Genomic DNA, 24,097 nt, shown 5'->3' on the forward strand with positions numbered 1-24,097 from the left:
TATCTAATTTTCGAGGAGTATTCATGCGAAATGACATGCCAAAAGGTGGACCTTGGAAACGAGAGTGTGGAATTGTCAATTTAGATGATAAAAAAAATGCTGGAACACACTGGGTTGCATACAAAAAACTTGACAAGAATTTAGCAATATATTTTGATAGTTTTGGCAATTTACAACCACCAAAAGATCTCGTCACTTATCTTGATGTTGGTAGCATCAATTTTAATCATAAACGTTATCAAAACTGGAACACGTTTAATTGTGGACATTTATGTCTTGCCTTCCTGTGTGGAAAACTATAAAAGCGGAGGTTATATAAATTAATAATTAGTCTTCACCATACATTAGTCATGTGTGATACGCTAACTTTAACATTAACTGGACAAACATCAATTCTTGAGGCACAATATTTTCCACCAATTCAATTATCTAATGGGAAAAAATATTCACTAGCACTCATTTCTTTTTTGTCATTTAATTCAATACCAAATATTGATAAAGACAATAACAAAATTCTATACTATAGTAATGAGAGTGATGGTACAATTACAATACCAGTTGGTAGTTATGAACTTGATGATCTTGCCAAAGGACTAGAAGCACATAAAGTCAAGTTAACATACAATAAAAATACGCTACATTCATCTATTGAAAGTGAAAGAACCATTTTACAAGGACAAAATCACCAGCAAGTTTACTTGGATTTGCACCAAGACTATTGGAGCCTGGTCAAGTACATGTATCAGACTTTCCTGTGAATATTATAAAAGTAAATACACTCAGAATAGAGTGTAACATCACAACTGGTGCTTATGTGAATGATAAAAAAGTTCATACCATACATAACTTTTTCCCAGCTGTTGCACCTGGTTATAAAATAATAGAAGTGCCAGCAAATCCAATCTATCTACCAGTTACTGTGAAGACAATTGATCATCTACAATTAAGAATAGTTGATCAAAACAATAGACTAGTTAATTTTCGTGGTGAGACAATTACAATTACACTACATGTGAAAGCATAGTGATGGGAATTGCTTTTAATTCACGTTCTATAAAACGAGGATTTGCGTATAAAAGCAGCACATCATGGAGAGATCCAGTCAGTCTGAATCAAGCAATCAAAAGATTAACACCACAGAATATAATTTATCTAAAAAGTCTGGGACTCAGAGTAAAAAATTCTGGACTTGGAATTTCAATTGGATAAATATAAATTGTTTTAATTGTTTTACACGTCGAAATGGTTGAAGAAAATATGTTGGATATCAATGCACCAGTCCAATTCAATGATGATATAACCAACTACGAGTTACACGCGCATCAGGCATTTGGATCATCAAGCTTCAATAATAGTGATGAAATTAGAATATCTATACAAAATCAAGACTTGTTTGTTTTACCTGCAAAAAGCTACATACATATAAGTGGGAAATTGTGTAAAAAAGATAGTGATGATGCAGCAACTGGCCTTGAGCTAATTCACAATGCAATGGGTTTTTTGTTTGAAGAAATACGTAATGAACTGAATGGTGTTTTAGTTGATAAATCAAAAAATGTTGGTATTACAACAACAATAAAAAATTATTTATCATTGAACTCAAAAATGAATTATGAAAATGCTGGATGGCTGAATCCTGATAGTCAATATAAATTAACAAACGCAGCTGGTTATTTTGATATATGTATACCATTAAAAATGCTACTTGGCTTTGCTGAAGACTACCAAAAAATCATTGCCAATGCAAAGCATGAAATTATCATGATACGATCACGTACTGATAAGGATGCAATTGTTCCCACTGATCTCGCACTTCTAGAGGAAGTTCAATTCGATTTAAAAATTACAAAAATTGAATGGTTAGTTCCATATGTCAGCCTATCAAATAAAAATAAAATGGAAATGATAAAATACATTCAAAAAGATCCAGTCATATCTATTGGCTTTAGAAGTTGGGATTTGTATGAATATCCAGTATTGCCAACAACTAATCATCATATTTGGTCTGTAAAGACATCAACTCAATTGGAAAAACCTCGTTATGTCATTCTCGCATTCCAAACAAATAGAAAAAATATATGGAATTTAAATATGACAGATTTTGACCATTGTAATATAACAAATGTTAAATTATATCTTAATTCACAAATTTTCCCATATGAGAATTTAAATTTAGATATTGAAAAAAATCAATTCTCTTTATTATACGATATGTATGCTAATTTTGGGGACTCATACTATGAGACAAAGCTTAACTTATTCTCAAAAGATTTTTTTATTAATCGGACTCCATTTATTGTCATTGATTGTAGTAAGCAAAATGAAACATTAAAAACTGGTGCTGTGGATGTACGTCTAGAGTTTGAATCAAAGGGAAATTTTCCAGCAAGAACAACAGCATATTGTTTAATATTACATGATAATATCATCCAGTATAGACCAATAAGTGGCATAGTTCACAAGCTTACATAAAATAAATAAATAAAATAAAATGTAAAATACAAAAAAAAATAAAATTTTTTTAATTTTAATGTCAATCAATAACAATACTAATAATAATAATAATAATAATAAAACATTTTTATGGTGTAAAATAAATATATGGGTTTATGAATAAAAGAAAAAAAACAGATAGAATTCTTTTTTGTGTTTTTATTTATATTGTCATTTCTTCACCAAAATCATCATTAGTAATTACATAACCATCATCAAATATTATATCGCGATTGTCTACGCCATTGCATGCCATAATTAAACGACCTTTCTTCACAGCTTCTTGTAACACATTTTTAAAAGATTGTGAATGGTTGAAAAAATAATTGGTGGGAGAAAATTAAAATCATTTCATAGAAAAAAATTCTATGATGTTTTAAAAGTGGGGAAATACTGAGAAAATTCGAAATTTTCTGCTGGGTTTTTGCAGACTGTCAATCATATTTTTCATTGTCATTTTCAAAATTGTCATGCTGTTTTAAAACTTTTAAGCTATAAGATAAGTATTAAATTCAAATTTTCCTGCTGATTTTCTTTGAAAAAAAAAATTGTAATTGTCAGAGAAATTTTCAAAATCATTGTCAAAAATATTTAAATGGGGATTTGCAAATATCATACTGAGACAAAAATTTACTTCTATGGAAATAATATTTTTTTGATGTTGCCAATTCAATTCTATGTATTTTACATTATTATTTAATACAATGTATATAGTATTCGGAGACAAGTTTGATCTTGCATAAATTTTCCAAATATGAAAATGTATAGGAGAATAATAAAATTTAATCAATGTGTGTGTATGTATTATAATAAATAATTTTGAGAAACAATTTTGATTTTATTTTATAAAAGATCTTATTTATTTATTTATTTATTTATTTATACAAATTCATTGCTGAGGAATAATATTTTACACATTATAATTTAAACCATTGCATTTTAAACAATCCCTTATTGGCACATAATAAAAAAGTCCAACATCATCATCAGCATCATTTTGTATGGGATGTTTTTGGCATCTCTTTAATTTTGAAATAATTGGATTTATACGTTGTTGCACAGATAATTTTTCCCATACATCATCAATTTCATGTGCAGCAAATTTTACGATTGCACATATTGGAAGAGCTGCAATATCTTTCTTGCTTAAATCATTGAAATTTTCAACAGCACAAAAATGTACAATTGATTTTTTTAAATTAGACCTTGTGGAGAATTTTTTCGTGTACCAAGATTTGTACTTTTGTACATTTTCATATGCACATTTATATGATGTACACAATGGATGTGCCTTGGAATGTCGAATAGCAGGATGTTCTTCTTCAAGGATTTTTATACTTGGACAACCCAAGTCATCCAGATTAAAAATTGTTATTGGATTGTAGCGTAGAACAAAAATTAGCCATTTCTTTTTATCATCACCTTTGACAAACACATACTTAAATTTTCCACTCAAAACTTGATTAATTATTGATGAAACTTCATCATATTTCTCGATGCCACTCTCCCATGCAATTCCATGATAATTTTTTTCACAGTCTGCGACAGTTTTTTGATATTCAGGACTCAATTGTTCTCTCTCACAGGGTGATTTAAATATTTTTATAATTGGCGAAATTCTTGGACAAAGTGGCTGAATAACTAACTCTTTTAAAACAAATAAACCATTTGTCTCTTGAAAGCCTTGAAAATCAAGAAAAGCTGACATTTTATATTAATTTCACAGAATGTGGTCAAACGAAATTTCAGGACAGACTGATGATGATATGCCAACGGTCCTTGCACACAATACAGACAAAATCATCCCTACCACTTTATTATTTTATCCCCACTTTATTATTTTTATTTATTTATTATTAAATAAAACTCAATTGTTGATAAAAATATAAACAATTGAAAAACATAACAAAAATTAATGTTAGACTCATATGTGAGCATCGAACATCACCTTCAGAAAATGCTGGTGTGGTCCTGAGCATTAGGCTCTCGACTCCCACTCAGAGGGTCCGGGTTCAAATCTCCGTCGGAACAAAAATTATTTTTTTTCAAAAAAAAAAAAAAAAACAAAATGGCGGCTCTATCAATTACGAAATTTATTTATTTAATTGCACAGCGGGGGTCTTTGATATCAAATTGTCCCAGAACCCGCTTTGGTACACTACTGAAGTCCCTCAATTTTATATACAATTTGTCTTCTTATATGCGATAATATTCTTGAAAGAAAATAATAACATTCTTTTTTCATGGACACATATTGCCTCGAATCAAAACTTAATTTTTTTTTTTTCAAAACTTTATTTTCTTAATTAAAAGCAATAATAATATAACTCAAGACGTAAAAAGATATTTTAAAAGTTTTTAATAAAAAAAAAAAAATAAAAATAATATTTTCTATTGTTATTTACTTTTTATCATTTTGTTATCCTATTTGAATGCCCCAGGTAGAAGTTCTCGGGCTTGAACAACTGTGCCAGGCTTGTGCGAGGCTCGTGTTTCAAACCTTGGGAGCACAAGCTCAAGCCTGTTGTTTTTCCCGGCCTCACACAAGCCTTGTTAACACAGGCTTGACACAAGAGTGTCCCCGTTGTTTTTAACCGGCCTCACACAGGCCTCAATAATCCAAGCCTGTGTCAAGCCTGTGTTTTTTGTTTTACCCGGCCTCACACGAGCCTTGTTAACACAGGCTTGACACAAGACTGTCCCCGTTGTTTTCAACCGGCCTCACACAGGCCTCAATAGTCCAAGCCTGTGTCAAGCCTGTGTTTTTTGTTTGCCCTGGCTTCACACGAGCCTTGTTAACACAGGCTTGACACAAGACTGTCCCCGTTGTTTTCAACCGGCCTCACACAGGCCTCAATAGTCCAAGCTGGTGTCAAGCCTGTTTTTTTTGTTTTCTTCGGCCTTACACGAGCCTCATTAACACAGGTCTGACACAAGACTGTCCCTGTTGTTTTTCCCCGTCTCACACAGGCCTCAAAAGTCCAAGCTGGTGTCAAGCCTGTTTTTTTTTGTTTTCCCCGGCCTCACAAGAGCCTTGTGTCAAGCCCGTTTTACCAAGTCTCACACGGGACTTGACTTGTGCATATATTCAATAAAAAAAAAAAAATATATTAATCAGATCTATAAATTGTAAATAGAAATTTTAAATAACAATTATTAGGTTTTGACTATCGTGCCAGGCTTTTACAAGGACTGTGAATTGATTCTCGAATAAATTCATTCATATAAAAAATTTTGACTGACTCTTTCATTAATACCCCGGTGGTTGACTTGATAGAGCATTGGAGTTCCACGTGAGTGACCTAGGATCGATCCCCCGTTACGCCATTTATTTTCGTTCATATTTTCATCGTTAGTTCAAATCGTATCACGTAACAAATAATAATGTCAAATTAATAAATTAATAATAATTGTTTATTTATATTTTATTAAAATTTCTTTGCAAGCCGGTGTCAAGCCTGGGAACACAAGCCTGTATCAAGCCTGATACACAAGTCCGGCACCAGTAAATACATCGTGAACATTCCAGACTTGACACAGGCCCGAGAGCTCTGTAATCAGGCTTGTCCCAGGCTTGTCCCAGGATTGTGCCCGTCGTCACTTCCTACCTGGGTGCCTACCTATCCGAAAACCTAAATCTATTTTTGTGTCTTAACCGAGAACCGAATCTACTATCTTTTAATTTCTAAACGCATGTCTTAGCCCGCGTGACCATCGCAAGATTTTGATTTGATTGTGATTTTTGTAAACTTCAAGTACACGTTGGCTAAGATAGAATAAATTTGCCAAGTCTTGTAATAAATAAATATTTAATTATATTCTATCGGACAATTTTTGAATTCTTCGAGGAACAAAATGTTAGATGTCTAAATATAAATTTATAAATTCGTTTAATTCAATATCATTTCCAAATTAAATTTTTTTAAATACTATAATAAATTTTAATAATATTCAAAAAACTATATTTATTTATGATGAATTATAAATACCTAGAAATGAGTAATTCTTTTAATTAAACAAATTTTACTTTAATAATTTTAACAATGTGTGAACGTTCAGTACTCGATAAAATGGTAGGTGTTAGGGCTGATATGGCATTGGGATTTTCCTGTAATTTTTTTTTCACGTTGTCTAGCATGATATTGTCGTACACGTTCAGTACTTAATGGTCTTGATTTCTTCCCAGGATTTATCTGGGGTTTTTGATCAGTTGAATCGGGATGGGAAACTTGAGCCTTGACGCGTAATAGAGTTCGATCGATTTTTGTTTTTTCAAGAATACCTATTATATTAATAATATTTTCGAATCACAATTTGAATCCAGTGTTGAAGAATAAGTATTAATATTACCATTTTTGTTTTCATTATTTTGATCAACATTCAATTTGTTGGGATTATTATTCATTTTAGATTCATCAGAGATTTGTGATGATACAGACAATTAATATACTATTTTTTATTTTTATATATGTACTTATGAACCTATTCAATATAGTATTATGTATATCTATACAATAAAAAGAGGTGGCCGTGGAAACGCAGTTTCACGTAAACTATTGGCCCGATTGACATGAAATTTGACATAGATATTTAGTTTGAGTTCAGGAGGGTTTAAGTCCACGAAATTATTACTCAGATCACCTTTTACGATCACCAGGAGGTCAAAATGATTTTTCAAATTATCTTCAGGGTGTTTCTTATTAATATATATATTTTCTAAGAAAGAGGAGATTAAAAATATTACTTCAATTTCCGGTTCACCAGAATGTAGAAATTAAATTTTTTCATCATCTTCTGGGTTTTTTTTTTGATCAAACGAATAAACGATATATTCTTTCTAGAAGAAAAGAATAAAAATAATGCATTAGTTCCTTATTTTGTTTTCCGATTTATCAAGATGTACACGGAGAAAAATCCGCAGCAAACAATGCTGTAGAATATCGAACAAATTTTACTGTAGTCTACTGGAAATTGAGAAGTTGCGTGGGGAGGCCACCAGGATTGAATAGAAAATTAAATGAAACCTTATTGTATAAACATCAAAATAAAAATGTAACGTCCCTGGTAGAAATTCTGTCCCATACATAGCTAATGATTAGCTATTTCTATTAGATTCAAACTCACAGTTAGCTGATTCTTAGACTAATATTTAGGCGATTATGAGGGATAAATGTAAGCGGTATCTTCCAATTGGATAGATATCTTTATTAGACTCATTTTTAGCTAACAGTTAGTTTTAATATGAGCATGTAAATAGCTAAATGTTAGGTATTTACGAGTTCACCCATAGGTTTAATAATAATAATCACAATAATAATGATAATTTTTTTTTTTATTTTGCAATAGTACAAATTTACAATATTTCACTTGATTTTTCGCTGCATTTTATATCAGTTTTATTCCAAGAGAATCACCAGTAGCTCAATAGATTTTTTTTCGGAAGTCTTCCTTGTGATTTTAATTGAATAAAACTTCATGGTGTTGGGTCTTTATTTCTAGATATTTTAAACCTAAACAATAGAAATCAACATTACCACAAAACTCAAAATAATAGTACTGTATTTAATATTTTATTTACATTTCAATAAATGGCAAATAATTTTACTTTAAAAAAAAATATCACTATGGTAAATGATAGTGTACTTACAACATTTAACCTCAAAATTTTTCACTCAAATAACTGCAAAAAAAATTTACAAAAAAACCAATTAAAAAAAATGAATATTTAATGGAATATTTACATCAAAATTTTACTTACTTTATTTTTTGATTTTTAAATGAAATTAAATAATTTTGTTACGCCACTTTGTTGATTGTAAATTAAAAAAATAAATAATATTATTCACTGACAGTTGTACATTGAATCTAAGTTCTTGCAGTTCTTATACCCAGTCCACTGTAAGTCTCTAAATTTACTCCGGTGCCCTCTGGAGCATTAAAATAAAACGAATATGTAGCAGTAATCTTTACCTATGTATTAGCTATTTTATGGGTGATATTTTAGATAAGAAATAGTCATCATGATTCTAATTACAGAGGGCGCTCAGAATAAAATGAATCTAATCGTTGACTCTAACAATTACCTACTTATTACCTATTTTGTTAGAAACGAAAATTTTTCTATTGTAGATGGCTATTTATTAGCTGTTAAATGCCTACTTATATTGTATCTACTTTTTAGCCATTAAAATTAGCTAACGATTGGATTGAAACTAATTGAATCACACAGAATTCTACCAGAGGTGTTTATTAATTATTAAAAAATAAACCATTTTATAATTTCCATGTGTTTCACCGTATTTTTATTTAGATTTATTAATAAAATAAAAAGAATAAACTTTTTTAGAAGAGGTTAGGAACACACTTGATTTCCAATAAATATTCGTGTCATCTGGCGGGAAAACCTGCTGTACACTACAGTAAGTTCTGGCGTAAAGTATACCATTAACTCAAGACTCCCGAAAATTCCGTTAGACTGCAGTAAAAAATTTAGATGAAATATAATAATAATCATTATAATAAGTGGGAATTAGTCGCTTTAATGGCGTCGGTTATGATTTTTACGATACTACTACAGTAATATATGCTGCGGATTTCTCTCGGTGTAGAAATGAAATTTTTCTTCCATATTTCTTATGTTTTGAATTTTTTGGAGAATTAAAAATACATAATACACGGCTGACTAGTATGAAACAAAATAATTTTTAAAACAAAAATTTGATAATGACAGCTTACAAAAAATATAAACACAACAACTGATATTCTAAAATTTCGACAATGATTCTAATAAACGTTAATTTACCAGTTTTTCTACATAAATAAACTGCTGAGAAAATCATAGTCTCATTTTAATTTTCTGCCACAACCAACTTAACCACGAACACAAGATTTACACTGAGAAAAAAAAATAACAATTTTTACTATGCTAGCAGGGTAATCGTCGGGTAAAACTCGATTTTGGGGTTTTTTCATGTTCTGATATATAAAAATTATTGTTTAGATTATATAAATTACTTTGCAGCACAGTAAAAATTGGGATATGCCAGGGTAGTATTTATTGGTATAACAAATATTGATAAGCTTAATACAATTATTACAGTTTTATTCAAATAAAATACTGAGCTTTGGATAATTTTTATTGTGCTGAACACTAAACATTACTCTGCAGCATGGTAAAATTCAACCCTCGGTAATCTTCGGCGCTGTTCGATAATTATCGTGTCAGGCTTTTGTTATTTTTGTTATTGTGAGACGCACATTTAGGTATTTGTACGTCCAACGGTCTAACGGCCTCCGTAATTATACATAATATTGATATTAATTAATTCAAGTGAATAAAAAAGTGCAGTTATCTAAGAAAAATCTACGACTTAATTTGAGTACTTTTACTCGCTAATTATTTATAGATATCACTAGTGAAATGGAAGTGTGAACATAATTTGTGTGCAGTTTTCATTTGTTTATCGTGAATTTGATAGCAGTGAGGATGGTCTCAATTTTTATATTATAAACAATATTTTAATGGAAACATCCACACAATATTATTTTATAACAAAAAAATTATTAGCTGTATTTTTAAATGAACACACCGAGCATTATGAAGTTAATAAAAAAATTTTGTCGTGAAAAATTTAGATTTGAATAAAATATATAATTATAAGTTAACATATATAACACAAACACCAAATACAGAATTTATTGTTAAAAATTGGATATAAAAAAAAATACATTAAATAAAAATTTTATTTTGAGTATCGTTATTTAATTTCCCTTTCATTTATTTTTTAAGCAATATTTAAAAAAAGATAATATATTTGGAATTTTTATTAATTCAAATAATAAAAATTGTTGGTAATACATCAAACTTTACTTATCGACACTATATTTTTTAGTGTGTATGTATAGTTAAAATTACTGTGCTTGGCATGGTAATTTTTGTCCAGCCGAAATACAAAATTAAATGGCACGAAGGGTAAAAATTATTGTTCCCATTGTAATATATGTTAAACTTACAAAATACCCGGCCTTTACTACGCAGCACAGTAATTTTTATTTGATTTTAGTTGTAAAAATTGTTATTTTTTTTTCTCAGTGTATATCAGCAAAAATATTTTCTTTCTTCGCATGGTGTTATAAAAAAAATATTTGATAAAAATTCAAAGCGCCATAATAAAAGATTAAGGCAGAACGGTACGTATCATATCAACCAAAAGTTTCGTCCCTAAGCTCTATTTTTTGCCTGTCCCAAAAGCAGTCGCTGACGTGAAAACTTTTGATTTATTCTACCCACACAATTACAAAAAAATTCACACCTACACAACAATAGCGATTTGGCAACGTTTGGTCTGAGTGAACATACGTTTGAGAAACGCAGTGGATAATATACCATCAAATTTATCCAATGCGTAGTTGCAATATTTTTGTTGACAAAAAAAAAAAAAAAATTATTAATAAGAAAATAGTAACTGATAAAACTCAAACTGTCAATCTGTTCTAAATAACTTCATTTACTTATATTCACAAAAAAACACTATACAAAATAATTCCGGTCTACACTTTTTTTTACAATAACTACTGTTTTGAAGGGTCATTTTTTCATTACTCGTTACTCATAAGATTTTTATTATTCATTACTCATAAGAGCCCAAGTTAAATTTTTTTTTTATATAAACATTATAACTTTTAAACTAAATCTGTAGGAGACTTGAGAGTTTGTTTTAATAGATTCATCATAATTTCAACTATCTGAAAAAACTATAAAAAAAGAAGTTTATAATTTCCTTCAATGGGGGCCATTCTCCCTTGAATTATTTTTTTTTATCTTAGAATAAGTAGACTTAGAGTCCAAGGTTTTGAGTCCGAGCAGTTGTCACAATGAAAAAAAGAATAGTGTCATAAAGCAATAAACTTTCTGTCATAATTCAAGAAGCATACTTCTAATCATAGGATGAATGGTCTTGGATTATGACAATGTTGTCTTGAAGCAAGAATGTTTTTGTCATAATCCAAGAAGATAACTTCTTAAATTCGAGCAATTGTTTTATGGAACAAGACGGACATGTCATGGATTATGACAGAGACGCCTTGATTGAGGAAATTTTTTTTTTTTTCAAAATAACAAATGCTCTTCACAAGTCAAGAACATTTCGTTCATGATTCGAGAAAATTATTTGCAAGTTTCGTTCTTAGTTGTAAAATTTTTTTTTTCTATGTATATTTTATTAACAGGTATGGAAAACTGGTGGAAGAATAAGATAACTCATTGATAGACTATGATTTCTAAGCAGTTTATTTATGTAAAAAAACCAGTAAATTAACGTTTATTAGAAATAGTAGAATGTTATTAGCTTGTATAATCAGCTTCTGCGCATAAGAATAAGCAATAAAACGACATCTGTGAACATGATTCTGAGCCTCGTTATCATGAGCAATATTTAAATTGAACTTATCGTGGCAATTAAATGATTTTTTCTTGGATTTTTTTTTGGTTCTTACATGATTGCGAGAGTTTTTATGGAGATCCCACTGACATTAAGACATATATTACGTGAATTTTTCTAAGCTTTTTAAAAATAATATTTTCGAAATTATCAATGTATGCGCACTTCCATAAAAATCGATTTTTAGAAGAAAAAGTGAACTTTAAATAGTTTAAAAATTTTTCGAAAAAAAAAAAATATTTTTTTCGAAAAGCTGACCTTTTTTTACATAGAAAATGATTCATCATTGAATTTTTTTATTGCAAAAAATATTGAATAAAGTCGATTACACGACAAAATAAATTTGACATAATATATCCAACATAATAAATCCGCCCAAAATAAATCACGAAAAAATAAATCGCGACAAAATAAATCGAGACAAAGAAAATCGCGACAAAATAAATTGAAAAAAAATAAATCTAGACATAATAAATTTATTTAATATTAAATAAATAAATAAATAAAATAAAAAATTCTATCAAGAATTCCTTAAAATTGTCTTTTAAAATTATAAATCAGCAGATATTTTCACTGTTGGGAAGGCTTCGCCCCCCCAAACCCCCACTCATGACCCGAAAATCACCCCCTCATTCATGTAACAATTTTCTTATTTCAAATTTATTTTGTCGCGATTTATTTTTTCGCGATTTATTTTATCGCGATTTATTTTCTCCAAGTTTGTTTTGTCCGGATTTATTTTGTCGGATTTATTTTGTAAAATTTATTTTGTCATGTTACCATAAAGGGGTAGAAAATATAACTTGGCTACCAGTGCTGGGCCGGGCATTGGCCGCCAATATTCGCCTAATCATGGCTATTTATGCTTCGAAAAATAAAGTTATTTAATAAGAAAAACTGAAAGAAAAAGCGATGCACTGATTCAAAACTAATCTATTTTAACTTCGATAGTACTAACAAGATAGTACAACAAACAATATATTCTCAAGAAAAATTCTTCACTTTACCTGGGCTTGAACTTGGGTCTCCTGCATGACATTCCTGAATCTAACTTACTTAACCACAACAGACATAGTAAAGATTGAATAATATTTTTTTTATTTAAACATTCAAGTGCTGGTCATCCATCGAAAGACGTGCAGTCTCTAGACCAGAGATTGGCATAATTTTTTAAATTTAAAATTTTGAACGAGACAGCAGAGACATTTTAAAGGTTAATCAAATGTGCAGATTTTAATAAACCCTCGAAACTTCTCTGCAGTTGCACCCAAAATGTATATAATGAAAGTTCGATGTCAAAAACAAGTGGAGTAGTTTCATGGCGATGCGTTGGTCTCTTGAAATATCATTTTCATTGTGTTGCTAAAACTACAACTGCAACACATGATGGTAATTTTGTAATTCTTATATCTACTTCCAGGTATTTGTGTCTCCAATAATTATTTTCTCTCTTTTTTTATTGCCCCGAATTAATAAAAATTATCTATCGAACGTTTTAAATATCCCAGTTAATTTTAATACAAGTCACCCCCCCTAATAAAATTTCTCATAAAGATAAATTACAAAATATAAATACTTATACGAGAAAACTTTTATTAAATATCCGACCAATGAATAAAACCAATTCATGTAATATTAGTGTCCCGTAGGACACTTATGTTTCCGTTTTTCATGTGATTTCTTGTTATTTCGCGATAAAATGGAAAGTTCTGGATCGGATTGGCTTTTGAGATGCTGATTTTGTTCGATTTTTTTTCCCAAAAACAATCATCATATTTTTTTTTTCATTATTGGGCCTTATTAGATTTAATATTCTCATTGTGTCAAAGGGCCCAATTGTAAATATTGACCGATCGATTCCGGCAATGGCACAATCGACGACGCTTTGTCTGTAGATTTTACGATATTTTTTTCAGATTTTTCAGTCCTATATTTTTTCTTTATTAAATAAACAACATACACAGTAAAAAATAGTTGGTAAAATTAACAAATTCAAGTTGTTAATTTAGGTCCACCAACAAAACGTTTGTTAATTTAACAAATATTTGTTTGTAAAATGAAATTTACAAACAGCTGTTTGTTAATTTAACAAATACTTTTTGTTAAATTTTTTTTTTTTTGTACGAGCAAAAAAATAAATGTATAATATTCATTTCTAATATTTTTTGATACGTAAATTTTATTATTTTTCATATAACCAAACAATGAAATGATGTACTCTGTACATATAAACATTCATACAATTATTCTTTTATCAATTACAAAATTTACAAAAAATAATCTGTTACAATAACTAATTTTTTATCTATAGACTCGTTTATATTCCAACCTTTTGTATAAGGTAGATTGATAACTTCATGTATACATAACTCAAAAGTATTTTCTACAATGTATCCTAAGCATGATGGTGAAATACTTTCTGTCTTCCAACTTAGACAAATTATATAAAACTTTAAATTATGTGAAAAAATCATAAGGATTTTCCCAAAAGTTTGAAAACTATTAGTAGTTGATGTACAAATAAATTTTTGTATTATCAAATGTTCACCTCGAATATCAACACTATTACCTATAGAAATATAATTATTTGAATTTATATTTAATGTTTTGTTAATAATATTACAAAATTCACTTGACTTTAAACTTATTATTTTTGTGTTGTTAATTTGTGGTTCGTCTCCAGAATATAATTTTCTATTATTCCATGATTGCAATACATTTTTAATGACGATTAGCCAGTGTATGTGCTATGTCTTTGACATTTTTCAACTTGTATACGAAACTTTTTAAAATTGTAAAACTAAATGTTGGAATTTTTCAAAGCAGAATCGGAAATTTACAATACCACAGTGTAAAAAAAAAATTTTAGAAAATTTTTTTGTAGCCGAATCCAAAAGTTTTTTTTTAATTTTACAAAAAGTTTCATAATATGATTTTCAATAAAAAAAATTGTAATTTGCCATAACCATTTTTGTGAACGTTACATAATAAAATCATAGTTATGACTTCAAGTGGGCTCGAACCAACATGCCTAACTATCCTACCGATTACTAAACCTAACGCTATACCCGCTGCACCATCAGGGCGACTTGTGATTCAGACTTTTTTGAAGTATTTGTCGTGATTTTTCAAATAAAATTATAAACAATCAATAATCAGATAAAATAATTATTAATAATAATTATATCAAGGACAAGAATAATAATAATTATAATTAGTATATAATTATTGTTGCTGTTTTATAAAATTGGCCGATTATATAATTTTTTTTTTTTAATAAACATTGACAGTAAATATTTCATTAATAATTTAAACTGTGCATTAAAAAATATTGCTTGAAAATTACAATATCCAAAACACGATTTTTTTAAATAGTACAAAAAAATACTTGCAACTTTTTAGACTGTGAAACTCCAAAAAGTTTTAGAAAAATTCAGATATCTTTTAAAAAATTACAAAACGTAAATGTCTTAGTAAAAAACTTTTTAAAGAATTACAAATATAATGGGACTTTAATTTTCAAATCGACTATGGAGTTTTACAAACTATTTTGCGAAATCACAAAATTGGGAAAATTACGATATTGTTATTGAAAATTTACAAACATAATGGAAATTCAATTTTCAAATCTATGGGAACTTTACAAACTATTTGGAAAAATTGCAATAGTTAGTAGAAATACAATATTTTCTTGTAATTTCATGAAAATTTACCATATCTTGTACTAAAATTACCAACTTTGAATTGTAATTCGACATTACAATAGAAAATTTGGAGTTTTGCCATGCAACGGTATTGAAAAAGAATTGCAAATTTACCAACATTTTTAACAGTTTTGTTGATGATGAAATTTATCTTGAAATAAAAACTGAAGTGTATATAATAAAAGAACCTATGAAAGAGTACTTGTAACCGGTACTTCCACGTAAGTATTGATAACTTTATCGAACTTCTTATCTATTCTTATGCCAGGAGTTTTTGTAACTGATTCAATAATATGCCTTTGAAATATTTTATTTCGATTGTAATTAGTCATTATATTTCCTAAAGCAAATTTGAATTTATTTGACAATTTTGAGCGTTCATTAGAGTCTAATACTAAATCATCTAGCAAGAATACTAAAATTTCAGGTATTTTTAATAAAATTGAATTGATAGAAGTATCAGCTAACCCTAATACATACATACTTTGAACGAAAACAAGAAATTTATCATTTTTAGTTTGTATTTTAATGCCTGCGATATCTCCTTCATCGTGTTTACTACTATACTATTCTTGAATCTTTACCACTATTACTATCAACGATTTCCGAATATTATCCATTTCCAAAATATTATCATTTCTTTTAGTTTCATTAAATGTCTTTAGAGTGAATAAATTTTATTAATACAAGGCAACGAAAAAAATACGAAAATAATTATTGGAGACACATATAAAAGGCTGGAGGTAAATATGAATTTTGTAAATTAATTGTGCGCGTGCGCGTGAAAACATATGGTGTTGCAATTAATGCGTTACAATTTACTTAAGTTATAAATTTAACTTATAATATATATTAAAATAACGCTAATAAAAATCGATACATGTACAATAAAGTGCTTATATAACACCATTTTCAATAATAAATAATCACCTGTTGACACGATATAAATTGGAGTAAAAAATAAAAAACACCTAACCTGCAAATACCACGAGGAACTGTGAAATTAAAATAAATATAAACACAATTGTAATATATATAATATTATAATTATATAAACATGAGCCAGGGGACGGGTGACATTAAGTCAACCTGTAGACGGTGTAAAAATGAAATTAAAAATGAAAACAAACTGGTGAGATGTCAAGGTATCATGGATAATGGAAGACCATGTTACAAGGCATTTCACACAGGATGTGCGATTCTAGCTGATGAATCAGTACCAGGTGTCTATAAATTGTGTTGCTCTGCTAGAAGTAGATCATCTTCTACTCAAGATTCTAATGAACACTTATCCTCTGGTGAATCAAATAAGGATAGTGATGAGGAAGCAAATAACACCATACGAAATAATTTTCATGATAATCCTCAAGACAGTCAAATCATTAAAACAATGAAATCGTTATTCAATGAACAAGACATCAAAATTCAACACAACCATGATGAAATTTTGACTAACATCAATACCGTAAACAAGGATATTATCAGTCTTAAAGGATCGATGGACCAGACGAATGCTAGGTTGACAAACTGTGAAAATAAAATAGAATTATTACAAATGCAAATGAATGAATGTGATAATAGAACTGAGGTAATTAATGCTAAAATAGAAAATTTAAAAAAACAAGAAAGTAGTCAGATAAAAGAAGATAAGGATGACATTCTGGAATTAAGTATCAATGAAATTAACTTGCAAAATAATAACAAAAAAAATATTTTGATACTTAACTTCCCTGACTGTCAAACTAATGATAGTCAACCAAATGATTCACACAGAATTAAAGAGTTGATTGATACTATAATTTTAGATGAGGATAAAAAAAATACCATACAAAATTATAAATTCTTTAGAATTGGAAAATATGTACCCGACATGATTTTTCCTAGACCAATAAAAATGATGTTCTCGAATACTGATCATGCATTATTTTTCAAACAGGTTCTGTTGCAAGCCATAAAAGCATCAGAAACAGCCATGATAAAAAATCTATTCATTCGCCAAGACCTGACTCAACACCAGAGGAATATAAGACACAAACTTGCGACAGAATTTAAAATTCGTCGTCAAAATGGAGATCAACACTCAAAGATAATAATGAAAAATGGAGTACAAATGATTGTGCAAAAACACAAAGATACTCACTCAATCAACAACAACAGACAGATGGAACCATACAGTCAACCAACAACATCAATGGGATTAGTAGTAACACATGCCACCAACCAACATCAATTCAATTTAACATTAATCATTCAGCCTCAAGTATACGAAAAAATAACAAAAAATGAATTGACGCATAGAAGGACGTCCGAGTTAACTTGATGAAACTTAGAAAAAATGAGAAGTCCTGTGATCTAGTGATCAAGGCGTTTGCCCGGAAAGCAGAACTTTAGAAAAAATAACGAAGTTCCCTTGCCGGGAATCGAACCCGGGGCTTTTGCTTTCCGGGCAAACGCCTTGACCACTAGACCACAGGACTTCTTATTTTTTCTAAGTTTCATCAAGTTAACTCCGGCGTCCTTCTATGCGTCAATTCATTATTTGAAAAAAAAAACCAGAAACTTAGAAAAAGAAACGAAGTTCCCTTGCCGGGAATCGAACCCAGGGCTTTTGCTTTCCGGGCAAACGCCTTGACCACTAGACCACAGGACTTCTTATTTTTTCTAAGTTTCATCAAGTTAACTCCGACGTCCTTCAATACAACACTATCATTAATAAAAATAGCAGGCTATTGGACCTAGTGCTCTGTTCCTTGGAATGTGTAGTAACTGTGTCAATTGAATACCTAGTACCCTTGGTAACGTTTGTATTGCAAGGACACACTAATGCACTGACCTAGGTGTTACTTTTACATCACAATTAAAGTTCAATCAACACATAGCCACCATTGTCTCATCAGCAAAACGTAAACTTGGCTTCTTATTTAGAATAAGTAAACAATTTAAAAATATTCAAACTTTATACAATCTTTATTACACCCTAGTGAGATCTAAAATTGAGTATGCAATTGTCATATGGGCTAATGTAAATAAAACTAATGATAAACTTATTGAAAGTATACAGAGACTATTTGCTAAGTATGTAATATTTAGGACTTCTGGTAGATATCCTGAAAAGGGCTTTGACACTACTTTATTATATAAAGAAACTAAGCTTCATTCATTAAAAGACAGACGTAAAATAATATGTACAAATTTTGATATCTCCATCAATAAAAATAAAATAAATTGTATAGAGCTTCTGAATGATATCTCAATTAAAATACCAATTAATCGTTCTAATAATTACCAACCATTGTACATGCAAAATATCATTAATAACTGTCACAATATTTCACCTCTTAATTATATTATAAAATGTGTAAATAAAACTACAGATACAATATGTATGAAAACAAATTATACTTGTCATAGAATCGATTGGTTATGCACATATAATTCATCAAATATAACAGTAAAACATTTACTAACACTTACAAATACACAAAATTAAATAATGTAAAAAATGTAACTCTATATACACCATATGTAAAAAATTCATGCTCAATTATTTGAGCATTTCTTGTGTCCAGAAAGAGAGAAATTATTTTTCTCAGGACTATATTTCAAATCAAATAAAATAAAAATAAAAAAATAAAATAAAATATAAAAATTACGAAATTATATCTACATTTTATAAATTTTCTAATTTTTTAAAAAGCCCAAGTAAAAGAAATATTTGATGGAATTTTAAATGAAAATTTATTTTATATTTACAAAGAAAATATAAAATAAAGTTATAGATTTGGAAAATTTTTTTTCGTAAATTCAACTATTTAGAGGTTTTACAAGTATGTAGTATATTAGTTACAAAAATATATTTCTATTTTTTATTTATCATGTTTTTTGACTTGAAAAATTAAAGACAATCAAATCAAATCAAGACTTGCAATAAAAATTATTATACGAAGATGTTAATAATCATTTATAAATTGAAAAACTGAATTTTTATTTGGCTGTTTAATATTATTTTTATATTTTGAATTAAGGTTGCTTACAAGGGACATAGTCGTACTATTTTTTAGGCTTGGAGGACTCGTATACCACTACGTTTATTTTGTGGCCCCTCTTTAAAAATTTTGTTACGCTTTTGCCTTAAAAATCGTAGTGTGTGTGTAAACAGATAGGCACCAACACTATTCCAGCAACCCAAGTGAAAAAAATATATTTATTGGAAATATAAAATAAATTTAATTTATATTTAAAATATATGTGAATTAAATTTAATATATGTTTTAAAAAATATAAATTAAATTTAATTTACATTTAATTTACATTTAATTCATATGTAATCTATATCTATACAAAAAGTAAATCTATTTTATATTTTTTGAAAACATAAAATAAATTTACTTAAAATTTTTTTTTTTTCGACATTGCAAAAAAAAAATTTGGATGTACTTCAAATTTAATTTATATTTTTCAAAAATATGAAATAAATTTACTTTTTGTATCGATATAGATTACATATGAATTAAATATAAATTACATTTAAATTAAATTTAATTTATATTTTTTAAAACATTAATCAAATTTAATTCACATATATTTTAAATATAAATTAAATTTATTTTATATTTCCAATAAATATATTTTTTTCACTTGGGAAGCAAAATGAAAATCGTGAGACCCTGTATTTTTTTATATACTACCACTACTACAGTGCATCATTGTGTATGTCACGTTGGTGTATAACATCCCGTTCGGCAAGTGAAAAGTAAACAAGGAGAAGAGAGCAGTGTTGCCGGATCACAATTCTCTCATGTCCTCTCGTTGCGAGAAAGACGAAAATTTCAAAATTTAACATTAAATATCTTTAAAAATCAACGTCAGAAAAAATTCAAATTTTTTTATCGTATTCGTCTTGTCGAGCACTACAATTTGATAGTAATTTGAAAATTTTTTAGTGAAAAACGAACTCGTTAAAAATAAAATCGTACGGTATATCAACTTATAGTCCTATCCTCGCGTATAAAAGTTGTCAACTTTGACATTAATTATCTCAAAAAAACGACGTCAGAAAAAATTGAAAAAAATTGAGAGTATAGATATTTATTTCATTTGAAAAATGAGCCAAAAAAAAAAAATTGAGTGACGATTTAATTATTTATAAGCAACCTTAACAAAAAATTAAAAGTATTTTTTCACTAGAAATAAATTTGCAGTTTTTATTTAAAATAAAAAATTTAATTTATATTTTGCAAAATATAAGACAAAAGATATAATAAATAAATAATATAAGTATATCGATGTTGTTCCATCGGAAAGAGAGGTAAGCGAGAAGAGAGAGAGAAAGAAAAAGATAAATTTTAGTTGAGAAAAAATAAGTTTGAAAATGTAAAATAAAATAAAAAGTAAAACATACAACACATTGAGCCAGCGGGTCTAATCCTCTGACGGCACGAGTCGATGCTGACTAATCCCTCAAACTGACAACGTTTGCCATTAGAAAAATGTTGCAGTTTGAGGACAGGAGTCGCATCGACTCAAGACCATCGAAGACTTTCACTGAACTAAGTCTAAATAAATTATAGGTAAAAACATTTTGGAAGTTTTGTCGGGTCCAAGCGACGCTTGGTTATACAAGCGTCGTTTGGCCTTCTAGAATTTTCCAGATTTTTCATTACTAAGGCCCAGAAGCTGGTTAGCGTTCTGGACCTTTTTTCTAGCTTCAGTTGCATTCGCAATCCCGTAGCCTACGGAACTCTCTCTTGTCACTTGCTCTTACAAAAAATCAACTTAAATAAATTCACAAGTTAATAAATAAATTTAAACTAATTTGATAAACAAATTAAATAATAATATAAATTTAAATAATAATTTTAAATAATGAAAATTAAAATTAAACGATAAAAAATATAAAAATTATTATTGTGTTAATTATTTAAATTACGTATCCTATATTTCATTACCAGATATAAATCCCTTAACGGGCAATATATCCAACAGATGTGAATAATATATTACATACGGATCTGGGCGGGAATCCATTTTCTGTCGGTCTACATTGCGCCATGCAGTGCCATGGTAATCGGTCGGCAACCGTTACCATCAGGCGTTCTGTAATATAGATGAATTTAAATGCGAGTATTTATATATTTATTTATTTATTATTATATATATATGCCGTTGTATATATTAATATACAAGTATTTTATTTGTATTTAATAGTTCTGCTTGCATTTGTTAGGCGAAGTAAAGTTCATATTGTACATATATATTATATATATACATGCATAATGCATATGCAAGTATTTTTCATTTACATTCATTTACAAAATTAATATACCTATTACCATTGTTTATATAAAATAATATTTCCTAAACTTAAAACAAAATATTGAATTATTATACAATAATAATTAATTCATAATATTGACGAATTTCATGTTTTAAAAAAAGAGAAATAGACATTGATGTGTTAGTTTGAAAAAAAAAATTATTATTGTAATTGTACAATAATTTTACAATATAATTTATTTATACTTTTTTAATCAAAGTAAAGCAAAAATGGTAAACTTGATGAATATATATATATTTATAATTATTAAGTTGATTATAGTGAATTAAAAAAGGTACTTTTTAGTTTAAAAAATAATTTGTCATTTAAACTAAAAAGTACCTTTTTTTTAATAAGTATAATATATTACGTATAAAAAAACACAGTGATATTCAAAGTTTCAATATCGATATTATTAAGATCTAACTATATATTATATTTCATCTGTCGATATTTATTGATTTCCAATTATTCAAGTTCATTTAACATACTAAATGCGAAATAGTATTTGTAAAATATAATTTGGGAACTGAACTATCGAGGTGCTGTAATGTATAGGTACACGGTGTATAAAAGTAAAAACGTATTAATATGAAAAAAAATTAAAAAATATTAATAAAACGAATACAAATCTATTATATCGACACTTTCAGAGGATTTTATCATATCCTAGACAACATGTTTTTTTATCAGTTTTTATAGAAAATATTTTCACGATTACGGGAAAAATACGGAAAAAATTCCTACACATGCGCAAAGTAATTAAAAATGGAGTTGAAGTGTGGAAAAAACGGCTATTTATCGGTTATATATCGTATAGTTATTGAAATAACGATTAATTCTAAAATTTATTAATATCAATCAATAAAGCTTGTCAAGGAAAAAAAAATGCTTCGATAAGAATTCAGATAATAATTTATAAATTTCAATATATATATTAGACCGTTTCAAAAAAAAAAAAAATTCTTTTTTTTTTTCTCCCACCCCCTAAAATCTTGGTATTTAACAAGACAAACCATCTACTATTTTCAATTTTTTTTTTTTTTTTTTTTCAATATCGCTCATCGACTTTGAATATTTTCCATTTAAAATACATGTAAGCAAAGTGTTTATTTTATACTTTTGTTCATAACTTTATCAATTTTTAAGCTAGAGATTTGGTAATACGACCATTCGAAAGCTCAAAAAAAAAGCTTTGAAATACATATTGAAAAAAAAATTTTTAATCATCTGTTTCGCGGCTAGAAAACTACGTAAACGTTTATTTCTAAACAAACGATAATTTATTTATTCGAAGACCTCTGGGCATTCATATAAAATTAAAAATTCGGCATATAAGATATAGTGTCTAAAGCTTTTTCATTAAGCTTTTCAAATAATCATCTTGAATTGAAATATATTGATTATTATAATAGTTATGATTTTTTGAAACACTGAAAAAAAACAATGTTATTTGTGCAATTTTTTTATAAACGAATGAATGCTGTTTTCGGTTAGGTGTGTATATATATGTTTTTTGCAAATATAATAATGGCAGTCGATTTTATAAAACTCTTATGAGTAAAAAAGAAAGTCAAAATAAAAATTTCGTATTTTTTAAAATTGATGAGTATAAATAACATTGTTCGAATTTAGGTACTGAATAATTATTTTAACGAGCGTTAATTGTCAATTCTACTATACTAACATAATAAACATTAATTTACACATAGCACTTTGTATCTAAAGTTTATTAAAAAAAAAAAGATTTCGTTAGTACCTTCGACTGTCTTCAGTAAAAAAAATCTTGTTCCATAGTTTGATTACAAATGATTTAATTTATTATGTGCCTTTATTAAAATATATAGTATAAATAATAAAAAATATAAAAAAAAATATTATATCTCATCAAAAATCCGAAAACATCCACCGGTACTACAGTAGCATGGTAAAACATAATATTTTTTTCTCTCCGTGTATATTGTTTAAAATTCATTGATTTTAATTATAATTTGACGTGATTGGGTTTATAAATATTTGAATGCTTAACATAAATCAATAGTTTATTTGTCATGAGAGTAATAATTCAAAAATAGTTATTACAACTATAAAAATATTGCATTAAAAATAATTCATAGTAAATTAAAATAAAGCTACCTCATTAA

At 28.0% G+C, this 24,097-nt stretch overlaps 1 protein-coding gene and 1 non-coding gene across 2 annotated transcripts; one reads left to right on the forward strand and one right to left on the reverse strand.

The window, feature by feature from the left end:
- Positions 1-1,605: 1,605 nt before the first annotated feature.
- On the forward strand, positions 1,606-2,472 carry LOC122859894. The gene has a single exon (XM_044163577.1). It carries the CDS (start codon positions 1,606-1,608, stop codon positions 2,470-2,472), a length of 867 nt encoding a protein of 288 aa, XP_044019512.1.
- A 15,570-nt stretch (positions 2,473-18,042) lies between these two features.
- On the reverse strand, positions 18,043-18,112 carry Trnas-gga. The gene has a single exon. It is a non-coding gene; the product is annotated as a tRNA-Ser (tRNA).
- Between the last annotated feature and the right edge of the window lie 5,985 nt (positions 18,113-24,097).

Source organism: Aphidius gifuensis, linkage group LG6, assembly GCF_014905175.1.
Source record: "Aphidius gifuensis isolate YNYX2018 linkage group LG6, ASM1490517v1, whole genome shotgun sequence".
Classification (NCBI taxonomy): domain Eukaryota; kingdom Metazoa; phylum Arthropoda; class Insecta; order Hymenoptera; family Braconidae; genus Aphidius; species Aphidius gifuensis.